General features: G+C 41.1%; 1 protein-coding gene across 1 annotated transcript; it reads right to left on the bottom strand.

The window, feature by feature from the left end:
- Positions 1-9,519: 9,519 nt before the first annotated feature.
- On the bottom strand, positions 9,520-19,980 carry LOC308081085 (protein NLRC3-like). The gene is made up of 5 exons (XM_080457483.1): positions 18,199-19,980; positions 16,639-16,806; positions 13,685-13,831; positions 13,478-13,524; positions 9,520-10,384 (listed from the first exon to the last, which is right to left on the bottom strand). Exons 1-5 carry the CDS (start codon positions 19,893-19,895, stop codon positions 9,834-9,836), a joined length of 2,610 nt encoding a protein of 869 aa, XP_080313609.1. The 5' UTR covers positions 19,896-19,980; the 3' UTR covers positions 9,520-9,833.
- Positions 19,981-21,297: the final 1,317 nt, after the last annotated feature.

Below are 21,297 nucleotides of genomic sequence, written 5' to 3'. Positions count from 1 at the left end.
AGAGAGAGAGAGAGAGAGAGAGAGAGAGAGAGAGAGGCAGAGAGAGAGAGAGAGAGAGGCAGAGAGAGAGAGAGAGAGAGAGAGAGAGAGAGAGAGAGAGAGAGGCAGTTAGAGAGAGAGGGAGAGAGAGAGAGAGAGGCAGTTAGAGAGAGAGGAGGGGAGAGGCAGAGAGAGGCAGAGAGAGAGAGAGGCAGAGAGAGAGAGAGAGAGAGAGAGAGAGAGAGAGAGAGAGAGAGAGAGAGAGAGAGAGAGAGAGAGAGAGAGAGAGAGGCAGTTAGAGAGAGAGAGCGAAGAGAGCGAGAGAGAGAGAGAGAGAGAGAGAGAGAGAGAGAGAGAGAGAGAGAGAGGAGAGAGAGAGAGAGAGAGAGAGAGAGAGGCAGTTAGAGAGAGAGGGGAGAGAGAGAGAGAGAGGCAGTTAGAGAGAGAGAGGGGAGAGGCAGAGAGAGGCAGAGAGAGAGAGAGGCAGAGAGAGAGAGAGGAGAGAGAGAGAGAGAGAGAGAGAGAGAAGAGAGAGAGAGGAAGTTAGAGAGAGAGAGAGAGAAAGAGAGGCAGTTAGAGAGAGAGAGAGAGAGAGAGAGAGAGAGGAGAGAGAGAGAGGAGAGGCAGTTAGAGAGAGAGAGAGAGAGAGAGAGGCAAAGAGAGAGAGAGAGAGAGAGAGAGAAAGAGAGGCAGTGAGAGAGAGAGAGAGAGAGCGAGAGAGAGAGAAGAAGTGAACAAGCATTAATTAACAAAGTCATGATTTTTGTTCAGTAAATTATATTTGGACTGGTTAAATTGGGGTTTGAACCAGGGACCTATAGACTTGCGGGTAGACAGTGTAAAGGGTAAGGATAATTCCTTTAACAGGTCCGTTCATGAAAGTCCTTGCGGTCTTGTTTCCAATGAGGGCCTGTGAGCAATTAGGGGTTAAGAGTCTTGCTCAGGGACAAATTTCATTTCATCTGGCCTGGAATCGTACCTGGGGCAACCAGGGCCTCTGGCTCCCTAGGCGGGCTCACTAATCACTCAGCTATTGCCGCAGTACTGACTGAGCCATTGGATAGACAGAATTGGATTTCATATGTGGTAAGTTATCATACAGCATGGGTTGCTTATTATATACATACAAGCTCATAACGCGTCACATTGTAGATCGGCTGTATGTGGTTACTGTAGGTGTTGTATTAATAATTACATCTGCAAAGTAACAAGTAACTAAAGCTGTCATCTGCTGTAATTGTAGTAGAGTAGAGTAGTAAAGTAAAAGTACCTCAAAATTGTACTGTGCATGTGACAGGTGTGATTGGTGATGAGTGAGAGGGGTGGATCCAATCCATGGGAACAGGGGGAATTCCAAATGATGATCACCTCAACACATTGTTGGGGACAGGGATCGAACCAGCGACCTATGGATTCACAGGCTGCCTCTCTTCTCATTGAGCTAGAGATATGGCCTCCCTGATGGTGTCTGTTGATATCTATAGGTTTTTCCGTCCGTTATGAACCAAGCCTCTGTTTCGCTAACTACTGTAGATCACTGGTTCACAAAACATTTACCAATAAAGTTTTTTTTTTTGTCTCCTCGGAATGGAAACTAGTGAAAATAGTCGATCTACAAGCTCACAACGCGTTGCTATCTGAAAAGTGGTGAGATTGTAGATCGGCTATTTTCACAAGAAAGTATGTCATACATAAAAAACAACTAATCTCAAAAAAGCATTTCATGTTATTGTTTAAAAATTGCACATGTCTGAATTAACAGGGTCATGTTTTGTACAATGCAATTTAAATGTAAACTGTAATGAGTGGTTTGAACCGGGGACCTTCGGCACATGAGGCTCACACACATGAGTACTCAATCCACAGCCTCAGACAGTGAGAAAGGAGAATCCAACAAAACAAAACAAAAGGGCGAATGAAGTACATCATACATTGAGAATAACTACTTTCAAATAAGCATTTCACGTTATCTTTAACAATTGCACGTGTATTCATTGATACAGTCATGTTGTGTGCAATGCAATTACAATGAAGTCTACATGAGATGGGATTTGAACCGGCGACCCTGTGGTTTCCAGGCAGATGATTAAGCGATCAAGCTATTGGACCAACAGACCTGAACCTTTGAAAAAGGTCCTCACACTTTTATTTGACACAGTTTCACGCAAATTGCTCAGAAATCCTCGGTTTAAATGTTTTTCAAACTGCTCAATATAGCGTAAAATCGGAGGGCGGAGCTCACTGGTCAAAGTGATAGATGTGTTCCTCATGAGTCAAGGCACATGTGTAAGCAAGTTTCACGGCTGTCGGCCAAACGAGGCATGACTTTTGCCTGTTTAAAGTTTGCATTTTCAAAAAATTGCTACAGCGCCCCCCTTTGACCAATTGGAGTAAGATTGGTTTCAGTGATACTTGGAATGACCCTCTACATTATTGCAAAGTTTCAAACAAATGTGAGTCTGCATGAACGTGTTAGGGGCAGATGAATAATTGTCATTAAACTGCAATATTAATTGGCTCATAAAAGCTTAATGTTTTCACTTAGAAAAAATCCAAACCATATTTTTGTCGGCATAGGTCCAAAGTACATGTGTAGACAGTTTCGTGCAGATTGCTAAAAAATCCCAGGAGGAGTTTGATTTTAACTGCTTTTCATATAATTCAAAATGGTGGGAGATCAAAAGGTCAGAGGTCAAAAGTCAGACTGTGAAAGTTGTTCGGCTTGAGGAGACGCATGTGTGTATCAAAGTTTCATGGCTGTAGGTCAAACAGGGCATGAGTTGTCCCTGTTCAAAGTTGGCATTTTTCAATTGATTGCTACAGCGCCACCCTTTGGCCGATGGTTTTGAGTTTCGGGTCTTCGCCGTTTGGCATAGCCCTCTACCATATTGCTGAGTTTCGTAAAAAGCGTATGCATGGTTGGGCCAGAACTGAAAAAACGGCGGAAGAAGAAAGCCTACAATCTCAAGAAAGGCTTCGAGCCTGATAGGCAGGGGTGCACATAACTGGTGCGCAGGTGCGCATGCGCACCCAAAATAAATAATGCGCGGCACATCAGACGACGCGAGGCGCTTTTGCGTACCAACAGCTGGGACAGGAATTTCCAAGCTTTTATTTTTTAGCAAAAATAAAAAATAAAAGCCTGGAGATCGAGGCCAGGAATTTACTTCCTGAAGCCACACTCACAGACAGGGAGAGGACGCATGCTGCACGTGATTGTGTGAGTGTCTCGCATCGCCTCGGCTCGCATTGCCTCGCTGCGTGCACGCAGCCAGCAGCGGCTGTTAGAGGCACTCGTCACCGATGATAAACGCACCGTAATGGTGCAAAAATGACCGTGAACGTCCCAATCTGACGGATAAAAACAGCGCAGCACAGGGCACCAACCTTGGGGGCTTCACCAAACGGCGTGAGAGAAAAAGAAACGGCGAAAATCGGCGGAATTTTAAAGCAGAGCGTCCTTTTCTCTCGTGCAGCACCCCCCCCCCGTTGACAAAACTGTCCGGTGGGCACCGTGCTGAATTCCCCCCCCCCCGTTGACAAAACGGCACGGGACCATTTATTTTGTGCGCACCAAGTCACATCTCCAGGTGCTCTTCTGAGTACTAGACCTAAAAAATTATGTGCACCCCTGCTGATAGGCCTCGAAACCTTAAATATAGCTGCAAGCAGCAATACTACGGGGCCAGTGAATGGAGAGAGAGAGAGAGAGAGCGAATAGATTAGAGAGAGAGAGAGAGAGAGAGAGAGAGAGAGACGGAATAGATTAGAGAGTGTGAGTGTGAGTGTGAGAATTATTTCTTGATAGTTTTTCATGACCATCTACCATGTGGCCGAGTTTCATAAAAAGCGTATGCACGGTTAAGCCACAACTGCCAAAAACTTGTGTTTTTCAAACTGCTCAAAATTGCGGACAATCTAAGGGCGGAGCTTACTGATCATCGTGATAGATGTGTTCCTCATGAGTCAAGGCACATGTGTAAGCAGGTTTAATGGCTGTCGGCCAAACAAGGCATGACTTTTGCCTGTTTAAAGTTTGCATTTTTAAAAAATCGCTATAGCGCCCCCCTTTGACCAATTGGAGTAAGATTGGTTTCAGTGATATTTGGAATGACCCTCAACATTACCGCAAAGTTTCAAAGAAATGTGAGTCTGCATGTATGTGTTAGGGGCAGATGAATAATTGTCATAAAACTGCAATATTCATTGGCTCATTAAAGCTTCATTTTTTGACTTATGGAAAATCCGCTGCGTTTTGTCGGCATAGGTCCAAAGTTCATGTGTAAAAAGTTTCGTGCAGATTACTCAAAATTCCCAGGAGGATATTTGAGTAAAACGAACTGTTTTTCATATAATTCAAAATGGTGGGAGATCTAAAGGTTAGAGGTCAAAAGTCAGTGTGAAAGTTGTTCATCATGAGTAGACACATATGTGTATGGAAGTTTCATGGCTTTAGGTCAAACAGGGCATGAGTTGTACCTGTTCAAAGTTGGCATTTTCAATTGAGTGCTATAGCGCCACCTTTTGACGAAAGATTGTGAGAATTATTTCTTGATAGTTTTTCATGACCATCTACCATATGGCCGAGTTTCGTAAAAAGCGACAGCACGGTTCAGCCAGAACTGCCAAAAGTGGCAGAAGAACTAAAATAAAGCGAATAATAAAACAGGTCCAGAGCTGAGCTCTGGCCCCGTAATAATGCCAATATCAAAACGGAGCCATGCTGGCAGCCTGGCCCCGTAACGAGTACAGGAGGAGGAGATGATGTCTAAAAGATGTTTTGTTTGCCCAAATAATATCCTTATTTGTTTCGGACAAATGGGAAAATGATTAAGGGTGTACAGAGAATGTTTGTAGCTACATCCAATACTAATTTACAGTATGAATTTATTTTATTGAGGTATATTGTGGTGGGTTGTTAACATTACTTAGCTTAGACTGCCTTATATCTGACCTCATCGGTTCTGCATGCAACGTCTCTGAGTTTATACAACATAACATCTGCAGAATGGTTGTTAGGTTAAACGGCCGTGCCATGTGTTATTGCCTAATAATCCACATTATGTTGAGGACTGAGTGACTGAATAGTTCGTAAAGGGGATCCAAAAAGCCTGGTCATTTTAACCTGAAAGCCCAGCAATTGACACTACAAGTCTCTAGGCGTAATGAAGGAAGGAGTAGAGATGCAGAACGTATGGCTAAACAGTTAAGTAGAAGAAAGAGGGATGAAGATGAAGACATTGACGGTGAGAAGAAAGGAAGAGGAGAGGGAATGGAAGGAGAGCGGTACAGAGAGGAAGAGGAAAGATGGTGAATAAGGAGGAACAAAGCTAAATGGATTGAGAGTTAATGAGAGAGGAAAAGAGCAATGATAGATATAAAATAAATCCAGAGTGAACAAGATCCAGTTTCAAACCAGTACTGACCAGCTCTGTGTTGACTTATTTTAAGAACTTTTTTTCCCTGTTTCATGAAACACAGGAAATGTAATCCAAAACTCAGATTACTTTTTTTTTTTTTTTTCTCCCTTCAAAGTCATACAGTAGAACGGCAGGGCCAGTTCACTATATTACCACTCAATATATTATTTCCACTTCAGTTAAAAATCCATTTAGCCTTCTGTTATTTCATTTCATGAGCCACTGCACTAATCCACTAACTGTACTGTAGCACTGCAGTGGAAGCTCACATTAATGCAGCCTGTGTGATTTGTTAAAGACATTTGATAATTATGTAAGTTGATATGTACAACCTGTAGCTAGAGTGCCTGTCTTACTTTGAGGCACAGGTAGACATTACTGTATATTGCAATCCTGAAATTATAAATATATGGCCTTGACCATTAATCTATTGTACCTTTGATTCTCCAACAATCTGTCAGGGCCTTTAAGGGCCAGTTCATTCAGTGTGTATCTCTGTGTCACTACTAATGACAACAAGACTATACTCATAATGATTGTTTTTGTCTCCGCCAGGCCAAAGGCATGGCAGAGACTATGTTTTCACCTCTGTCCGTCCGTCCGTCCGTCCGTCCGTCCGTCCGTCCGTCCGTCCGGGAGCAGCTAATGTCTGGCACCGTTAGACCGATTGGCTTGAAACTTTGCACGTATACTCCTTGGAGGTCAAGTAAAAACCTCTGCAAATTTCTCACATCGCCCTGTTATAGCGCCACCAAGAGGCCGATCTTTGCAAAACACATTTTTAAATAATTCTCCTACAGATTTTGCCCAACCATCACACACATTGGTACACATTGTCTTTATGGTGATTAAGACGCATCTCTCCGATTTTTCATATTCCATCCTGATTGGCTAAGATTGGCTTCCAAAGTTTGCAGGAGGGGCCCGTTTTGAACAAAATGTGTCAAATCATGAACGCAGCGTCCGATTGCCATGAAACATTGCTGGCCCACAATAACCTACCTGCCCTGGCGGAGACCTGTGCTCCGAGGAGCAAATGTTTCTAGTTTATGTACTTATTTTATATCTATTGATAATTCATAGCATGTGTGTGGGCATGTTGATTGGCTTAATTTTCAATGACAGCGATTTCCTTCTTTTATCTTTGTCTTTGTCTGGTGGGGCACAACCACCCAGACACTTTGATCTGAATCATTTGACACCAAAGTTGTTGTTCCTCTACACCTCAAAAACACTTAAACCCTAGCGTCCAAATTTTTCAGCAAACAGTCAATGAAAATAGCAGATCTTCAAGCTCACGACGTGTCGCAGTGTGACACTTTGTGACCTTGTAGTTTTATTTTTGGCAAATAGATTTGGTGTAGAGGGAAATACTAGCGGTCCTAGTATAGAGCCCATGGGGGACACCGGTCAACTCAGTATAGGTTATAGGGTTTAAGTGGTTTTAAGTATGGCAGAAGGGAAGAGCTCTATGTATGAAATAACTGTATTGGTCATGATGGAAACTATTCCACCATTTTGAGTAGTATTCTGCCATGTTGAGTGTTTGGTCCATTTTCAGTGGTGTTGGAAGTGAGGCGTTTCTACACCAAAGCAATCATGATACCATTTTAACGTGTTCTTGCCTTATAATCCTCTCCAGGGAGCTCTTTATTCCCGAGTCTGTGTGGCTTTGTTTTTGTGTTTGGAATATATTAATCTCTACAACCAGATATCTGCATTTGAACACAGGCTCTGTAGGCAAGGAAGAATTTCTATTTGTTGTGAGTGACATAAATGACAGTTTGATGTCAGATTTGAGAGGTTAGAGCTTCCAGACTTAAACACTTCTTTAGAACTCGGATTTGAATAATTTTAATTATGAATTATTTAACCACCTATGAATGTGGTTCAAACCTGATGAGCAAAAGATTTCCTGCATCAAATCATATTTGGGCTGCCTGTCTGAACATAACCAATTTGTCTTGAGTGAAAATAGTCCTGGCAAAGAAAATCTTTGTAACTTCATAATCTACATGTTACCCCATGGTAGTGTCAGCAGACATGGAATGTCTTTCAATTGTTATGCTGATGACACACAGCTGTACATTAAAACTGCCCTCACCCCCTCCACAGCTATGTCATGTCTCACTACCTGTCTGGAGGAGATAAAGGCATGGACAAGCAACAACTTCCTTCAGTTAAACAGCAACAAAACGGAAGCTCTCCTTGTTGGCACACCACACCAGGTCCAGTCATGCCCCATATCTCATCTCACCTTCGACGGTCAGGTCATCCCTTTCTCCTCCTCAGTCACAAATTTAGGTGTTAAATTCGATCCTCACCTGACTTTCAATGACCATATAAAACATCTGTGCAGAACTGCATTCGATCATCTCAAAAACATCTCCAAACTCCGCCCCCTTCTAGCCCTGTCAGATGCAGAGAAGCTTGTCCATGCCTTTGTCTCATCTAGACTGGAAGACTGGACTACAGTAACGCACTCTTCATTGGGATTCCTGGAAAAAAGTATTCAGAAGCTTCAATACATTAAACAGCGCTGCCAGGATCCTAATGAGAGTGCGTAAGCACGATCATATAACACCTATCCTATTTTCACAGCACTGGCTCCCTGTTTTTTGTCAACGGGGGGGGGGGTGCAGCCTGAACCCAGCAACCATATGTAAAATACCACTGCTGTAAAGCATCCCAGACATTAACGTAACTAATAATTGGGCCGCGCGACCCGGAAATTACCGTAATTTTAACATTTGGGGTGGCCCAGCGGCCCACCGGGCATATGCCCGGTACGCCAAATGGCCAGTCCGCCCCTGGTCTCAGCCAGGATCGACTACAAGGTCCCACTAATCAACCACAACTGCATAAATGGACATGCCCCTCCCTACCTACAGAAATTAATTAAGCCCCCACAAACATCCACCCGCACCCTCAGATCTACAAGCAGATTCCTCCTCGATGTCCCTGGTACAAATCTACGTACTATGGGGGACCGCGCCGCGCCTGTGGAACAGCCGTCCTATTGACCTGAGAGCACCACAGACCCTGGACTCTTTTAAAATAGGCCTGAAAACTTTTTTGTTTCTGAGGGCATTTTCGTGTTGAATTGTTGTTTAGTCACAGCTGTTTTTAAACCCTGCTTTTTTTAACCTTATATGATTGATAGTGTTTTACCATGTGGCACTCTGAGATTCCTTGTGAATGAAATGTGCATTACAAATAAAAAGTATTATTATAATTATTATTATTACTGTCCTTGAGACTTCAAGGAAAAAGACATTCAAAAACCAAGACTAATACATAAATGAAGAACATCAGATATAGAATCATATAGAATTTTAAAAAATAAACAAGTTTAAAAAGCAACATACCATAACAACAATGTCACATGATAAATGTACTATTAACTCAATGCATTGGTTGGTTATTACAGTTTGAGAAAAATACAAATACAAAACATGGGTTAATCTTCACACTCTGAAGCCCATATGAACCATATTTACAAAGTCTAAATATGAACAAGTTCACAAATGCTCACAATTTGGCAAATTATCAGTGGAATGGAGCGAAAAGATTTAAAGACATTTTCCACTTTAGAAAAGGCAAAAAGGCTCAGATAAGACATAGTGTACTATGCTGTCCATGTTGTATCATTATTCCACTAGTTAAGAGTCACATGTTGTTATTACTCTACTAGCCTCACTAGTGAGCAGTGAAAACCTGACATGGAATCAACATAATGACTTGGAGTTGGAGTGGAGACTCAATACAACTGAAGTGAGATTATAAAAACAATAAACATCACATCCTGGTGTCTTTGTGAGTAAGATGAACATTTGTTGAAGACAATAACCACTGCCTTTATTTACATTTCACACTGTATATTGTTATTGTCGGGCTGAAACGTCGTATCTCCATATTTCAACTTGTTATGTTTTTATGTAAATTAATGCTCTACTTCCACACAAAAATAACAAACAACACAACACACTGAGTTTGTAGATCAGCTACAGTATTAATATTTATATTAAAGTGAAAGTAGTTAAGTGTGTCTGTGTGGGTTTTATAATATAGAACCAATAAGAAGGATTCATAACAGCTTGTGACTAAATAATAACTACATTGGATCCTTTGGTTGTTTTTTCCCCATTTTCTGAAAAGTAACAGTTTTGGACATACAAGGTTTCCACCCGACAGAGATGATGTGTGTGTGTATTTGTGAGCTAGGGTTTACAATGTGTGTTTTGTGTGCATGTGTTTGTGTGTTTACTGTATGTGTGAGCGTGATTGTGTGTGTTTGTGTTTATGTGCGGGCGTGCACATTTTCATGCGTGTGTATGTGTGCACATATGTGTGTTTTATGATGTGTGTACATAGTGTAGTATCATATCAGCATCAGTGTGTGTTCCTACAGGACACAGGATGTTACTGAACCTCTTACATCTGACACAGAGACACTGAGGAAACAGACCTCCCTTCAGACCTCCACCCACACCTGAACCCAGCATAGAGTGGTTCAGTGAATGTGGACTGGAAGGTGTAAATGTTTGTCAGTGTGTCACAGAACACTTTGTAGAAAGACAAAGTGCCAGCAGGCCAGTCTACATACACTGCTACTCTGTAGGAGCCACAGGGACGGACAGGGAGGACAGTCCTCTTATTATTGTACCAGACAGCATACATGTTGTCATCATCATTACATACCAGACTCCAGGACTTGTCATTGAATCCTAGCACACAGTCATCAAGCTCTCCTCTCCTGTTGATTCCTCTGTATGTCACTGATATGTAAACCTCTCCACTCCACTCTACCTCCCAGTAACAGCTGTCAGGCAGACTCTCTTCACACAGAACCTGTGGATAGTAGTCAAATCTGTCTGGATGGTCAGGATATGGTTGCTTCTCTCCATGTGTCACCTTCTTGTTGTTCTCAGACAGAGAGAGGTTTCTGTGTGCTGTGTTTGGATCCGGTGTGAGTTTACACACATCTGATGAGGAGATCATGATACAATACAGCATCAGTTTACAATCAAATATAACTTCATCATAATATAGAAATATAATTAATCATTATAAAATATGAGTATCTAGATGTAGTCTATATTGTTACTGTCTGGAAGAAACCTTGTATCTCCATATTTCAACTCTTTATGTTTTTCAATTAATGTCCTACTTCATCGTACAACATGATGCACAGATTTAGCGCAAATAGCAGATCTACAAGCTCACAACGCGTTGTAATGCAACACGTGAGCTTGTAGATCTGCTATTTTAATTCTAATACAAAAGGAATGGTTTTGGACATGCAAGGTTTCCGCCTTCCACCGTGTGTGTGTGTGTGTGTGTGTGTGTGTGTGTGTGTGTGTGTGTGTGTGTGTGTGTGTGTGTGTGTGTGTGTGTGTATACTTGTGTATATGCGTTTACTGTGTGTGTGCGTGCATGCGTGTACAGTGTGCAGTACATTTCAGTACTTTGTGCATGTGTCTGTATATGTGTTTTATGAATGTATGTTTTATGTTTTATGAACACACACACACACACGGTAGGTGATCTACAAACTCACAACGCTATGCAACGCATTGTGAGCTTACAGATTACAGATCATTTATTCAGGTAATGTCACTATATTGTTAAAAAAACTGTAGAGTGTGTTTGTGTGTGTGTGTGTGTGTGTGTGTGTGTGTGTGTGTGTGTGTGTGTGTGTGTGTGTGTGTGTGTGTGTGTGTGTGTGTCAGAGATGCCCACGAGTCTCTTAGCTCGAGTCCGAGTCGAGTCTTTGGCCTCGAGTCCGAGTCAAGTCTCGAGTCTTTGAGGGTCGAGTCCGAGTTGAGTCTCGAGTCTTTAGCCACGAGTCTGAGTCAAGTCTCGAGTCTCTTAAAAAAAAGGGGGTTCTTTTCTTAATTTCTGAATTTATTTATTTATACGATGTAGCCTAAGGCTGAAATACAGTTATGATGGTCCACAAACCCAACCTGAAATGAGAAATGCACAGAATGAATGTTTATCAAAATAGTAGGATACATTCATTTAGGCTGCTTTGCATCTTAGAGTGCAGCTCAACTGCGGAAGGCACAGGCTCACACACAGCCTGACCAAGGCTACTGCTGCTAGTTAGTCTACATATTTTTTATTAAGGAAGATTGACATGTCAACGTGTTTGGGTATAGCCTACCCTACATCTAGTGCGCACTGCTGTGCTGTCTGTCTCTTGACCCCCGGGTAGATATGGCTATAAATTGGCCAGTTTCAGGAAAGATAGTACTCACGTTGGCTGTTATCGTTTACGTTCCATTTCCACCATTCTAATGGATTCCAGGGGTGTGTAAACCTCTCTGAAGTACTGTAGCTTCATTTAGTTTCCTCTGAAGTGACGCAGTTATGTCCAAGTTTGTCCCCGTTCTCAAAGTGCAACTTTTTCATCATCCACCTTTGTGCAATAATCCCGTACAGCGCTACAATATTGTGACAACTGCCAGCTATAATCTAGTAGGCTACTGTAAGTTTACATCAATCATAGCCTCTCAAACCCAGATACATTGCTATGACGCGTAATGTGCATCGCCTACCTACCCCAAATAACAGACATACAAGCTATCAACGCACCGTGTCATGGCGTGTCGACAGCTTACAGATCTGTTCTTTTGGGCAGCATTAACAATGAGGCGCGACAGAGTATACAACACTAAGCCTGTACAGCCTGTAACATCACATTACGTGGTCAACAACATAGACATGTAACTTGCTTGTAGGCAGTGGTTCTCAACCTGTGGGTCGGGACCACAACAGAGCTCACAACGCCTCGCAAGCTTGTAGATCTGCTATTTTCGCAATATTTATCTGTGGAACCGAGTCAAACAAAATGGGGGTCCCCAGTTCAAATATGATTATTTTGGCAAAATGTTACTCAGGCATGAGTAAAAAAGTACTTGCTTTTAAATTTACTTAAGTATTCAAGAGTACATGCTTTTAAAAATACTTAAGTAAAAGTAAAAGTAATAGTACATTTCTTATTTTTCACATCAATGAATTGCTGTAATTTTTTATATGGCTTTTTAAGTCAAATTAGAGCAGGATTGGTTCAAAACAAGTAAACTAAATTAATATCTGTATAGCCTAGTGGTGCAGCAGAAAACTATAAAATAACATATTAAATTTAAATATACTGTATAATATACTGTCTTGAACAAACTAAAATGTCTAAAACCTCAGCAATTCCAATGCAACAAAATAACTCCTCATCTAAGCAGTAGCAGTGATGTTAGTTTTTCAATGTATGCTCGGGATTACCCGAGCACCCACAAGGAAAAAAACAAAGCAAACCCCCTTAAATAAAAAACGAACAGTCCCTAAATCTACAAAGTAACTACAGTAGTTGTTAAAACTGTCAAATACTAGTAGGGGAGTAAAAAAGTAAAATATTTGCAAGAGATGTACTGTAGTGGAGTAGAAATATAAAGTACATCAAAATTGTACTTTAGTACAGTACTTGAGTCAATTCACTTTCCACCACTGACTACATTTCCTAATAAGCAGATGGGGGAAGAGTAGCCAAAAACTGTACTATTCTGCTATTCAATATAGCAGATTGCATTTTTCATATCTATTTCACTCCATCTGGCCGCCTGTGCCCTGAGATGAGTTTGACACCCCTGATTTAAACCCACATCAACATGTGTTTCATTAGAGAGAAGCTACCATTAATTAAAGTACTTCTATTCTGTGTGCTCTTATAGGCCAGAGGGTTTGCATTCAGAGAGGAAGTGCTGAAAGCTTTGAAAAGTAGGTACTCAGTAGTTTGATGAATATATCAACCTCAGTGTATAATTCTAGAATCATATGTGGACACCACAGGTAGGCAGGGTTCACCCCAATACTAAGCTGGTAATTTGTAATAAAACCCAGGGAGAAAGATTCTGTATCATTTTGGTTAATAGCAACGTATAATAGTTGTGATTATTATTGTCTTAATTCACAGTAGGATGTGAGTGACTGTCACATGCTGCTGTGTATATGAGCTGTTCATCTAAATATCTGGATGTGTGCTGCTTTGATTTCATGAATACAATAGAATGCACACTTACACTTCCTCACACCTGGTTTCAGTCTGCACTCTCCTCCATGGTTGACACTGGGGGTGAAGGAGAGACAATATGAGGCCTGCATATCATTTGGTAATGAAACGATGATTTATAATGATTTTCACCATTAAACGATACTATACAGCATCACTGATTTCTATACTCTAAACCCACTAGAACACATTTGAGTGGCAGCAGGTCTCTCCATACCTGAGAGTCTCCAGTGGTAGAGCAGAGAGTTGATCAGTGTCTCCTAGGTGATTGTAGTTTAAGTCCAACACTTTGAGATGGGAGTTGGATCTCAGAGCTGAGACCAGATAAGCACAACCTTCCTCTGTGACCTGACAGCCTGACAACCTACACACACACACACACACACACACACACACACACACACACACACACACACACACACACACACACACACACACACACACACACACACACACACACACACACACACACACACACACACACACACACACACACACACACACACACACTTTGCATTCATCTAACTCTGACCAAGGTCCCTGATTTTCTATCTGCATTAGAACCCTGGGTCCACACTTTGAACAAAATATTGCTCAGTGTGGTCTGGCTATTGGACTAGCTGCTTTCCGCACCATTAATGTACTTACACGTTGTACTGTTTACATTGTTATTGTTTTTTTTGCCCCACATTTTGGCCAGTAGACGACCTGTTGCACCACATTTGGTTATATATCGAATGATGTTACCTGCCCCACATTTTGGCTCCTGGCAATACTTAATTTGATAGGCAAGCTGTGATCTCCAAAAATAATTATCTGACTGATTATTAATAATAAGGACCCGGCATAATTAGTTGTAGGCTATACCTGATGTAATGACAGCTATCAAATACAACTCACTGATGTCATTCAGAGGGTGACACTGATTGCATCCCACGTTCTTCTAATGGTTTTGATTGTCTGTCAGTGTTTGTCATTTATAAAATCACTCTGCAAGTGATCCAGAAAAGGTCTCTGTTGTCCCAAATGTGTGTACCATTTGTCATTTATTATCATGTTGGCAAATATTTTTCAAATATTGGACTCATTTATTTTTAAGCCTGCGCCACTCCCTTCCCAACCATTGAACATTTTTATTGTGGAATATGAGGAGAGAATAACTCACAACTTTGTTTATACTGCTCTGCCTAGCCTATAACTCATTCATTCAAACCAATGTTTGATACGTGTGCATGCATGTACACATAATTTGTTTTCATTATTAAATAACACTCAACACAACACATTATCTAATAACTTTTTCTTTTTGCAATTCAGAGTTTAAACTACATTGCTGCCTACATGTGTACAAATACAAATACATGATCGATACAAATGCCACTCAGAGCTGATGGGGACAGCTGGGAGGAGGCCTGGTAGTGTCTGTGGTACAGGGGGGCTTTCACATAGGAAAGGGCCAAACGTTTTGTTTTCTAGTTCAATGAATCAATGGTCCAAACTTGTGAAACTCAACAAGGTTATGTGTCCTTGTATTTGACAGCTTGAAAGACCAATTGGAATATGCTTTTCACACAAGAAGAGCTTCATTATGTTATATTATATACAATAGCTATTGGCCGGGTTTCCCAAACGAATTTGAGCTCGTGCGTAGCCTAGAAGCTGCGTAAGAGCCTCCACGCACCTGCGCAGTAGCAACCCCGCCACACACTATCTTCGTTAGTAGCAGCTGTGTGTGCCTTACGTGCCATCTAAACTGGCTTCAGGAGATACCATCGTCATAGGTTCTCGTTACGTGTGTGCTAAAACTACATTCGCGAGACAGCATGCACGTAAAGACCTCCTGGACGAAGCCTACGTAAAGCCTACATGAACTACGTAGTGCTGTCCTACGCTACACAGCAGTTTAAACACCCTTTGCGAAAGTGAAATGGATCATAAAAATACCAGAGCCAACTGTCAGATTTCCTGAAGCAGTCCACTCCAAATACAACTTTTGAATAATATATTTATGAATTAAATTACAGCGGTGAGGTGACATCTGCAAGGTAAATAAAACACTAAAGTGTCCCCATTATGCAAGTAAATTAAATATACTTAAAATACCAAAAGTAAAGGAATGCAGAATGTCCCATTTCCCAAATTTAATATGTATTAAAATCTTTTGAAAATAGCAGATCTACAAGCTTGTGAAGCGTTGTGAGCTTGTAGATCTGCTAGTTTCAAAAGATTTTTTAACCATTCATAAACATGGCGAGCGCAACAGCTGTCACTTTGTGAGAGGAACTGGGGACTTTCATCATAACGTTTAACTATAAAACTTCTAAATTAAGGAAACATGTTTAGCTCAGCATCATTTATATACCTTTAGTTAACTTGGCATATGCTTAATATTTTTATCAGACGATCGGATCATCCGTGAGAGTACAATTTGTAAACTTCGGGTTCATGCATAGAGGACGAAGCAGCGTAGCCCTGGTTCGGACTGACGCACTGAACCAGGGCTAGAAGCAGCGCAGCCGCCCGCCCTGTGTGTGTGTGTGTGTGTGTGTGTGTGTGTGTGTGTGTGTGTGTGTGTGTGTGTGTGTGTGTGTATATATGTGTGTGTAAATTATATGTGTGTGTGCGTGTGTGTGTGTGTGTGTGTGTGTGTGTAGTCGGTCTTTTCATAGATCTATTTCGCTACGATGGGTGTTACGAGCGCCCCAGGGCGCTCGTTACAAACTGCTGCGTAGGACAGCACTCAGGGCTACGCCTCTCCCAGGAGTAGGATACGTGCATGCTGTTGCCTGAATGTATTTTAGCAGAGACGTGAAGCCAGTTTAGATGGCACGTAGGGCACAACCAGCTGCTACTAATGAGGGTAGAGCGTAGGTTTCGCCGAGTCCCAGCTGTGTAGGAGGCTCTTACGCAAGCTGCGTAGGCGACGCATGACCTGAAATCTACGTGCCTGCTAAGGTACTGCGCAGCCTGTGTGGACACACGTAAGACCCGTCGTAGTACCTGCGCAGGATCTCTACGCAGCATCTCTACGAATCTCTTTGGGAAACGCGGCCATTGTCTGTGCCCCCCAACACACACACACACAGACCAAAAAAGAAAAGTCATTAGGATACGCTCCATGTGTAATTACTCCAGAATTGTCATCTGTTGAACAGGTTCATGAATACTGACCTGAGGGTCTCCAGTGTACACTGTGGACTCCCCAGTCCAACACAGAGCTGATTCACGCCTGAATCGTGCAGATCATTATTGCTTAGATCCATTTCTTTCAAACCAGAGCAGCTGAGAACTGATGATAACTCCTCACAGCATCGCTCTGACAGGTTACAGCCACTCAGCCTGAAGAAATAGTAGTGATTACATCATTATTTGTATTTTCTGTGTTTGTTAAAGAAACATCACATTATACATTAAACATATCCAGTTATTAGTATTAGTGAAACCAAAAACCTTCATACATGTAACTGTAAATGTAACTTTAAAAACGTTTCAGTTGGTATTTGTATGATTTCTTATACATTTTTAGAGGGTATTTTTTTTAGGGTAATGAGGGTAATAATCAGTTGAATCCCCCATTCATTTATAGTTACCTACCATTCTGTTCATTTGTTTGTATCTGCTAGTAAAATAAGTCATTAACAGAAAGCCTGGATTTCAATGAACTTAGTAGGAAAATTCAGTAGGCTTTAGTCTGAGGAAGGGCGGAAGCCTGAAATGTCACAGCTGTGAATATAATGGGAATGGGAATATAAAGTATTTTAAGCCTGGAACCATCCAGGCTCCTGATGAATCATGACCATAAAACATTTAATTATGTGTCAAAACATATTTGAGAACCGCAAAAAAAAGTGAATTTATTAAATATAGTTTATAATATAATTAAATATTCAGATATTTGTTGACACAGAATCAAATGTTTATGGTCATGATTCACCAGGAGCCTGAATGGCTTGGTTCCAGGCTTCAAATAATGTATGTAAATATTTTCAAAAATCTCGATGGGAAAAATTAATGAGCTTTCGATCTGTGGCACCACAAAATGTAAAACTATTTTTTACAACATTATCGCCAATTCTGCAGCCAATGTGTAACAAACCACTTTCAACCTTTTCCAAAAACAAATGTCGAACTACAAGCTCACAACAACAACAATGTGACACGATGTGAGCCAAATAGATCGGCTATTTTTGTAAATCCTGGCGTGGCACGATGGTGGCCAGACCTTGAAAATCATCATCATATTAAGGTCATATGGGAGAGAGATTCTCAAGGTCTATACACCTTAAATATGATGGAAAATCATAAGGACGTGGCACGATGGCGGCCGCGCACAACGTTTAAAACAACATGCAACACTCTTTATATCAACATTTATATTGTCTATGTTTGAGCAAGATTCCTAATTTTCTTGGATAAGCTGACCTAGTTTGCAAAAAGTGCCACTGATTTCAATGGATTTTCTCCTCAGCTCTCTAAGAGGTCAACTCAGCCTGAAGAAACATAGTGCTTAAATGTAAACCAATTTAACCCTTCATCCCTATTATGGTCATTTTTTTTAAATAGCAAAAGTAGCCGATCTACAAGCCCACAACAAATCATGAAGCAACAGGTTGTAGAGATGCTATTTTTGCTATTTGTTATTTGCTATAGGACTTAAGTGGTTAAATTCTTGTATTTTCAGAAAAACAGAAAAATGACACATTAAATGTATCCAGTTATCAGTTCACCTACAGAGCTTTATTGGAGGCTTTAATCACTGGCAGCAGCCGCAGAAGAGCCTCCTCTGAAGCTTGGTATTTCTTCAGGTCAAACACATCCAGCACCTTTTCTGTTGACAGCAATATGAAGACCAGAGCTGACAACTGACCAGGAGAGAGTTTTTCTTCAGAGATCATTCCTGAGGTCAGATACCGTTGGATCTCCCTCTCTAGAGAATGATCATTCATCTCATTCAGACAGTGGAACAGATTGATGGTCCTCTCTGGAGAGGGATTCTCACTGATCTTCTTCTTGATGTACTTGAGTGTCTTCTTATTGGTCTGTGATCTACTTCTTGTCTCTTCTTCTTCTTCATCATCTTCTTCTTCATCTTCTTCTTCTTCTTCTTCGAGACTTCCTGAACTCAGGTACTCTTGGATCTCTTGTCCCAACAGTGTTTTTAAGAGAGTCTGATTGGTTTCCACTGAGAGGCCCAGCAGGAAACGGAGGAACAGGTCCCAGTGTCCATTAGAACTCTGTAAGGCCTTGTCTACAGCACTCTGGTAGAGGTGTTTTATGTCAGGTTTGGGTGGCATGGAGGTTGTTTGTGGTTCTGACAGAAGGTTGGAACCAGTGTTGATGAATGAGACATAGACATGAAGAGCAGCCAGAAACTCCTGAACGCTCAGATGGACAAAGCAGAACACCTCTTCCTTGAGCCACCCACCCTTTACCTCTCTAAACATCTCTGTGAACACTCCTGAGTACACTGCTGCATGTCTGAAATCAATGCCACTAGCGTTCAGGTCTGCTAGAGAGAAGATCAGGTTACCTTTCTCCAGCTGTTCAAAAGCCAGTTTTCCCAGAGACAGAATGGCCTCCCTGTTCTTCTCTGTATTCCAGTCTGTATACTTGTCATTCCTGTGTTTGGTCTGAAACTCCATGAAGTGGATGTACATCTGGGTCAGGGTATTTGGCAGTTTCTTCACTGTTTTCAACATGTCTTCGACAACTGCAGCAATGATCAAACAGAAGACTGGGATGTGGCACATTATGTGGAGGCTTCGTTTTTGCTTGATGTGTGAGTAGATTTTAGTGGCCTGCTTTTTATTACTGAACTTCTTCATGAAATACTGCTCCTTCTGGGGGTCAGTGAACCCTCTCACCTCTGTCACCCTGTCAACATACTCTTTAGGGATCAGAGTGGCTGCTGCAGGTCGTGTGGTTATCCAGATGTGAGCAGAAGGAAGCAGGTTCCCACTAATGAGGTTTGTTAGCAGCACGTCCAGTGAGGTTTGCTTTGTGACATCAGTACAGATCTCATTGTTATCGAAGAGTAGAGAATTCCGCCACTCATCTAAACCATCAATGATGAACACAACTTGGGATCCTTGGAAACGGCAGATTTCTTCTTCGCTGGGGGTTACACCAAAAAAGTCATGAATAAGTTCAATCAAGCTGTAGCTCTTTTTCTTCTTCATCATCAAATTCAGCTCACGGAAAGTGAACGGAAAGATTAAGTGAATATCCTGGTTGGCTCTGTCTTCTGCCCAGTCCAGTGTGTATTTCTGAGTTAAGACTGTTTTACCAATGCCAGCCACTCCCCTTGTCATCACTGTTCTGAATGTCTTTTCTTGTCCAGGTTTAAGGATGTTGTTTAAATGGATAGTTTGTTCTTGTCTGGCTGTTTTCCTGGATGTTGTTTCAATCTGTCTGACCTCATGTTCCATATTGACCTCTCCACTCCCTCCCTCTATGATGTAGAGCTCTGTGTAGATCTCATTCAGAAGTTGTTTTTGTCCTTCTTTTGTGATCCACTCCAACATACACCGAAACATCTTCTTCAGAATAGACTTGAGTTGCCGTTGACACACAGGAACGGGAGTTTCTAAATGATCAAAGAACAGAGGATAACAATAAGTGCATGTTATGGTAAATGTAGTCCTAAAATGAGGTCTTGATTATTCTAAAGTTAAAACAGGATCATGTCTTCTGCTGTAGCCCTGAGCTATGTAGAAGTATTCAATTTATTGTCAGATTATCAATATTATTGACGTTGTAGCCCTATATAATACATCATAAGACAAATAGCGAAAATAGCCAATCTACAAGCTCACACCGCGCCACGTCATGACAGCTTGTGAACTTTAAGATTGATATATTTTTTATTTTTCTATATATATAAATAAAAAAATTAGACACATTTAGACAATTGGTTGAACACATATTGAAAATGGTTAATCACACATCAGTCACATCATTATCTGGTCCAATAAAAATTCTGTTCTGTTGACTAACATTAGCGGCCTAAACACCAAAATGTTTGACTGTCAAGTGAAGTCATATTTGTTGAAGTACTATGATATTTTAATCCACTTTTACAAAGATAAACAGGGTGTGATATGTTTTTGTTCAGAAATTAAATGTTTTGTTAAATTGTTAAAGCTCTGTATTCTGACAGTAATCATTGCTAGTATAGAGTGTTTGTTCAATAACAGGGGTCTCCCCATCTATCCAGCTCTTTGGCGAAAAGAAAATACTTTTTCAGTTTGGGATACCAATTTAATCCAATCAGGAGCAAGAACCCCACAAATGCCATTTATCAGCTTAAATCATATAGTGTTCTAGTTCAAATTTTGTTTGTTTATTAATTTCTTTATTTAATCACTTCCAATTAGTGTTGCCAAGTCTGCTTATTATAAGCTACTTTGGGCTTGTTTTTGTGTTAAGTTGCAGGTTTGTTTCCAAAGTGCAGTTGCTTATTAAGGCTTGCTTCCTAAAGTTGTCTAAAACTAAATTAGACAATACAGTTTGACTGAGCTCCATAGTGTGGTGACCTCACGTCACCAGGCTTTCCACAACCATCATTACCTAGATATGCTTTAACTCTTTTGGGTGGATTCTTCATAATTCTTTGGTCGTACTTTTAATAAATAGCCTTGTTTTTCAATGTCATTGTGGGGGGGAAAAGTAATTCATCTCAGGAATTCATGTGATTAGGTCATACATTTTTGCAACTGATTGACATCCCTAGTTTTATGTTAGGTAGGCCGACAAACGTCTTCATTATAACATTAATGTTACTTATATTACATTTCCTCCAGCAGCCGTAAAGCTGAACAAGCAGCGGAT

Source organism: Gymnoscopelus braueri, assembly GCF_963280865.1.
Source record: "Gymnoscopelus braueri genome assembly, contig: SCAFFOLD_411, whole genome shotgun sequence".
Taxonomy (NCBI): Eukaryota; Metazoa; Chordata; class Actinopteri; order Myctophiformes; family Myctophidae; genus Gymnoscopelus; species Gymnoscopelus braueri.
This window is presented reverse-complemented; position numbering and strand designations above follow the sequence as displayed.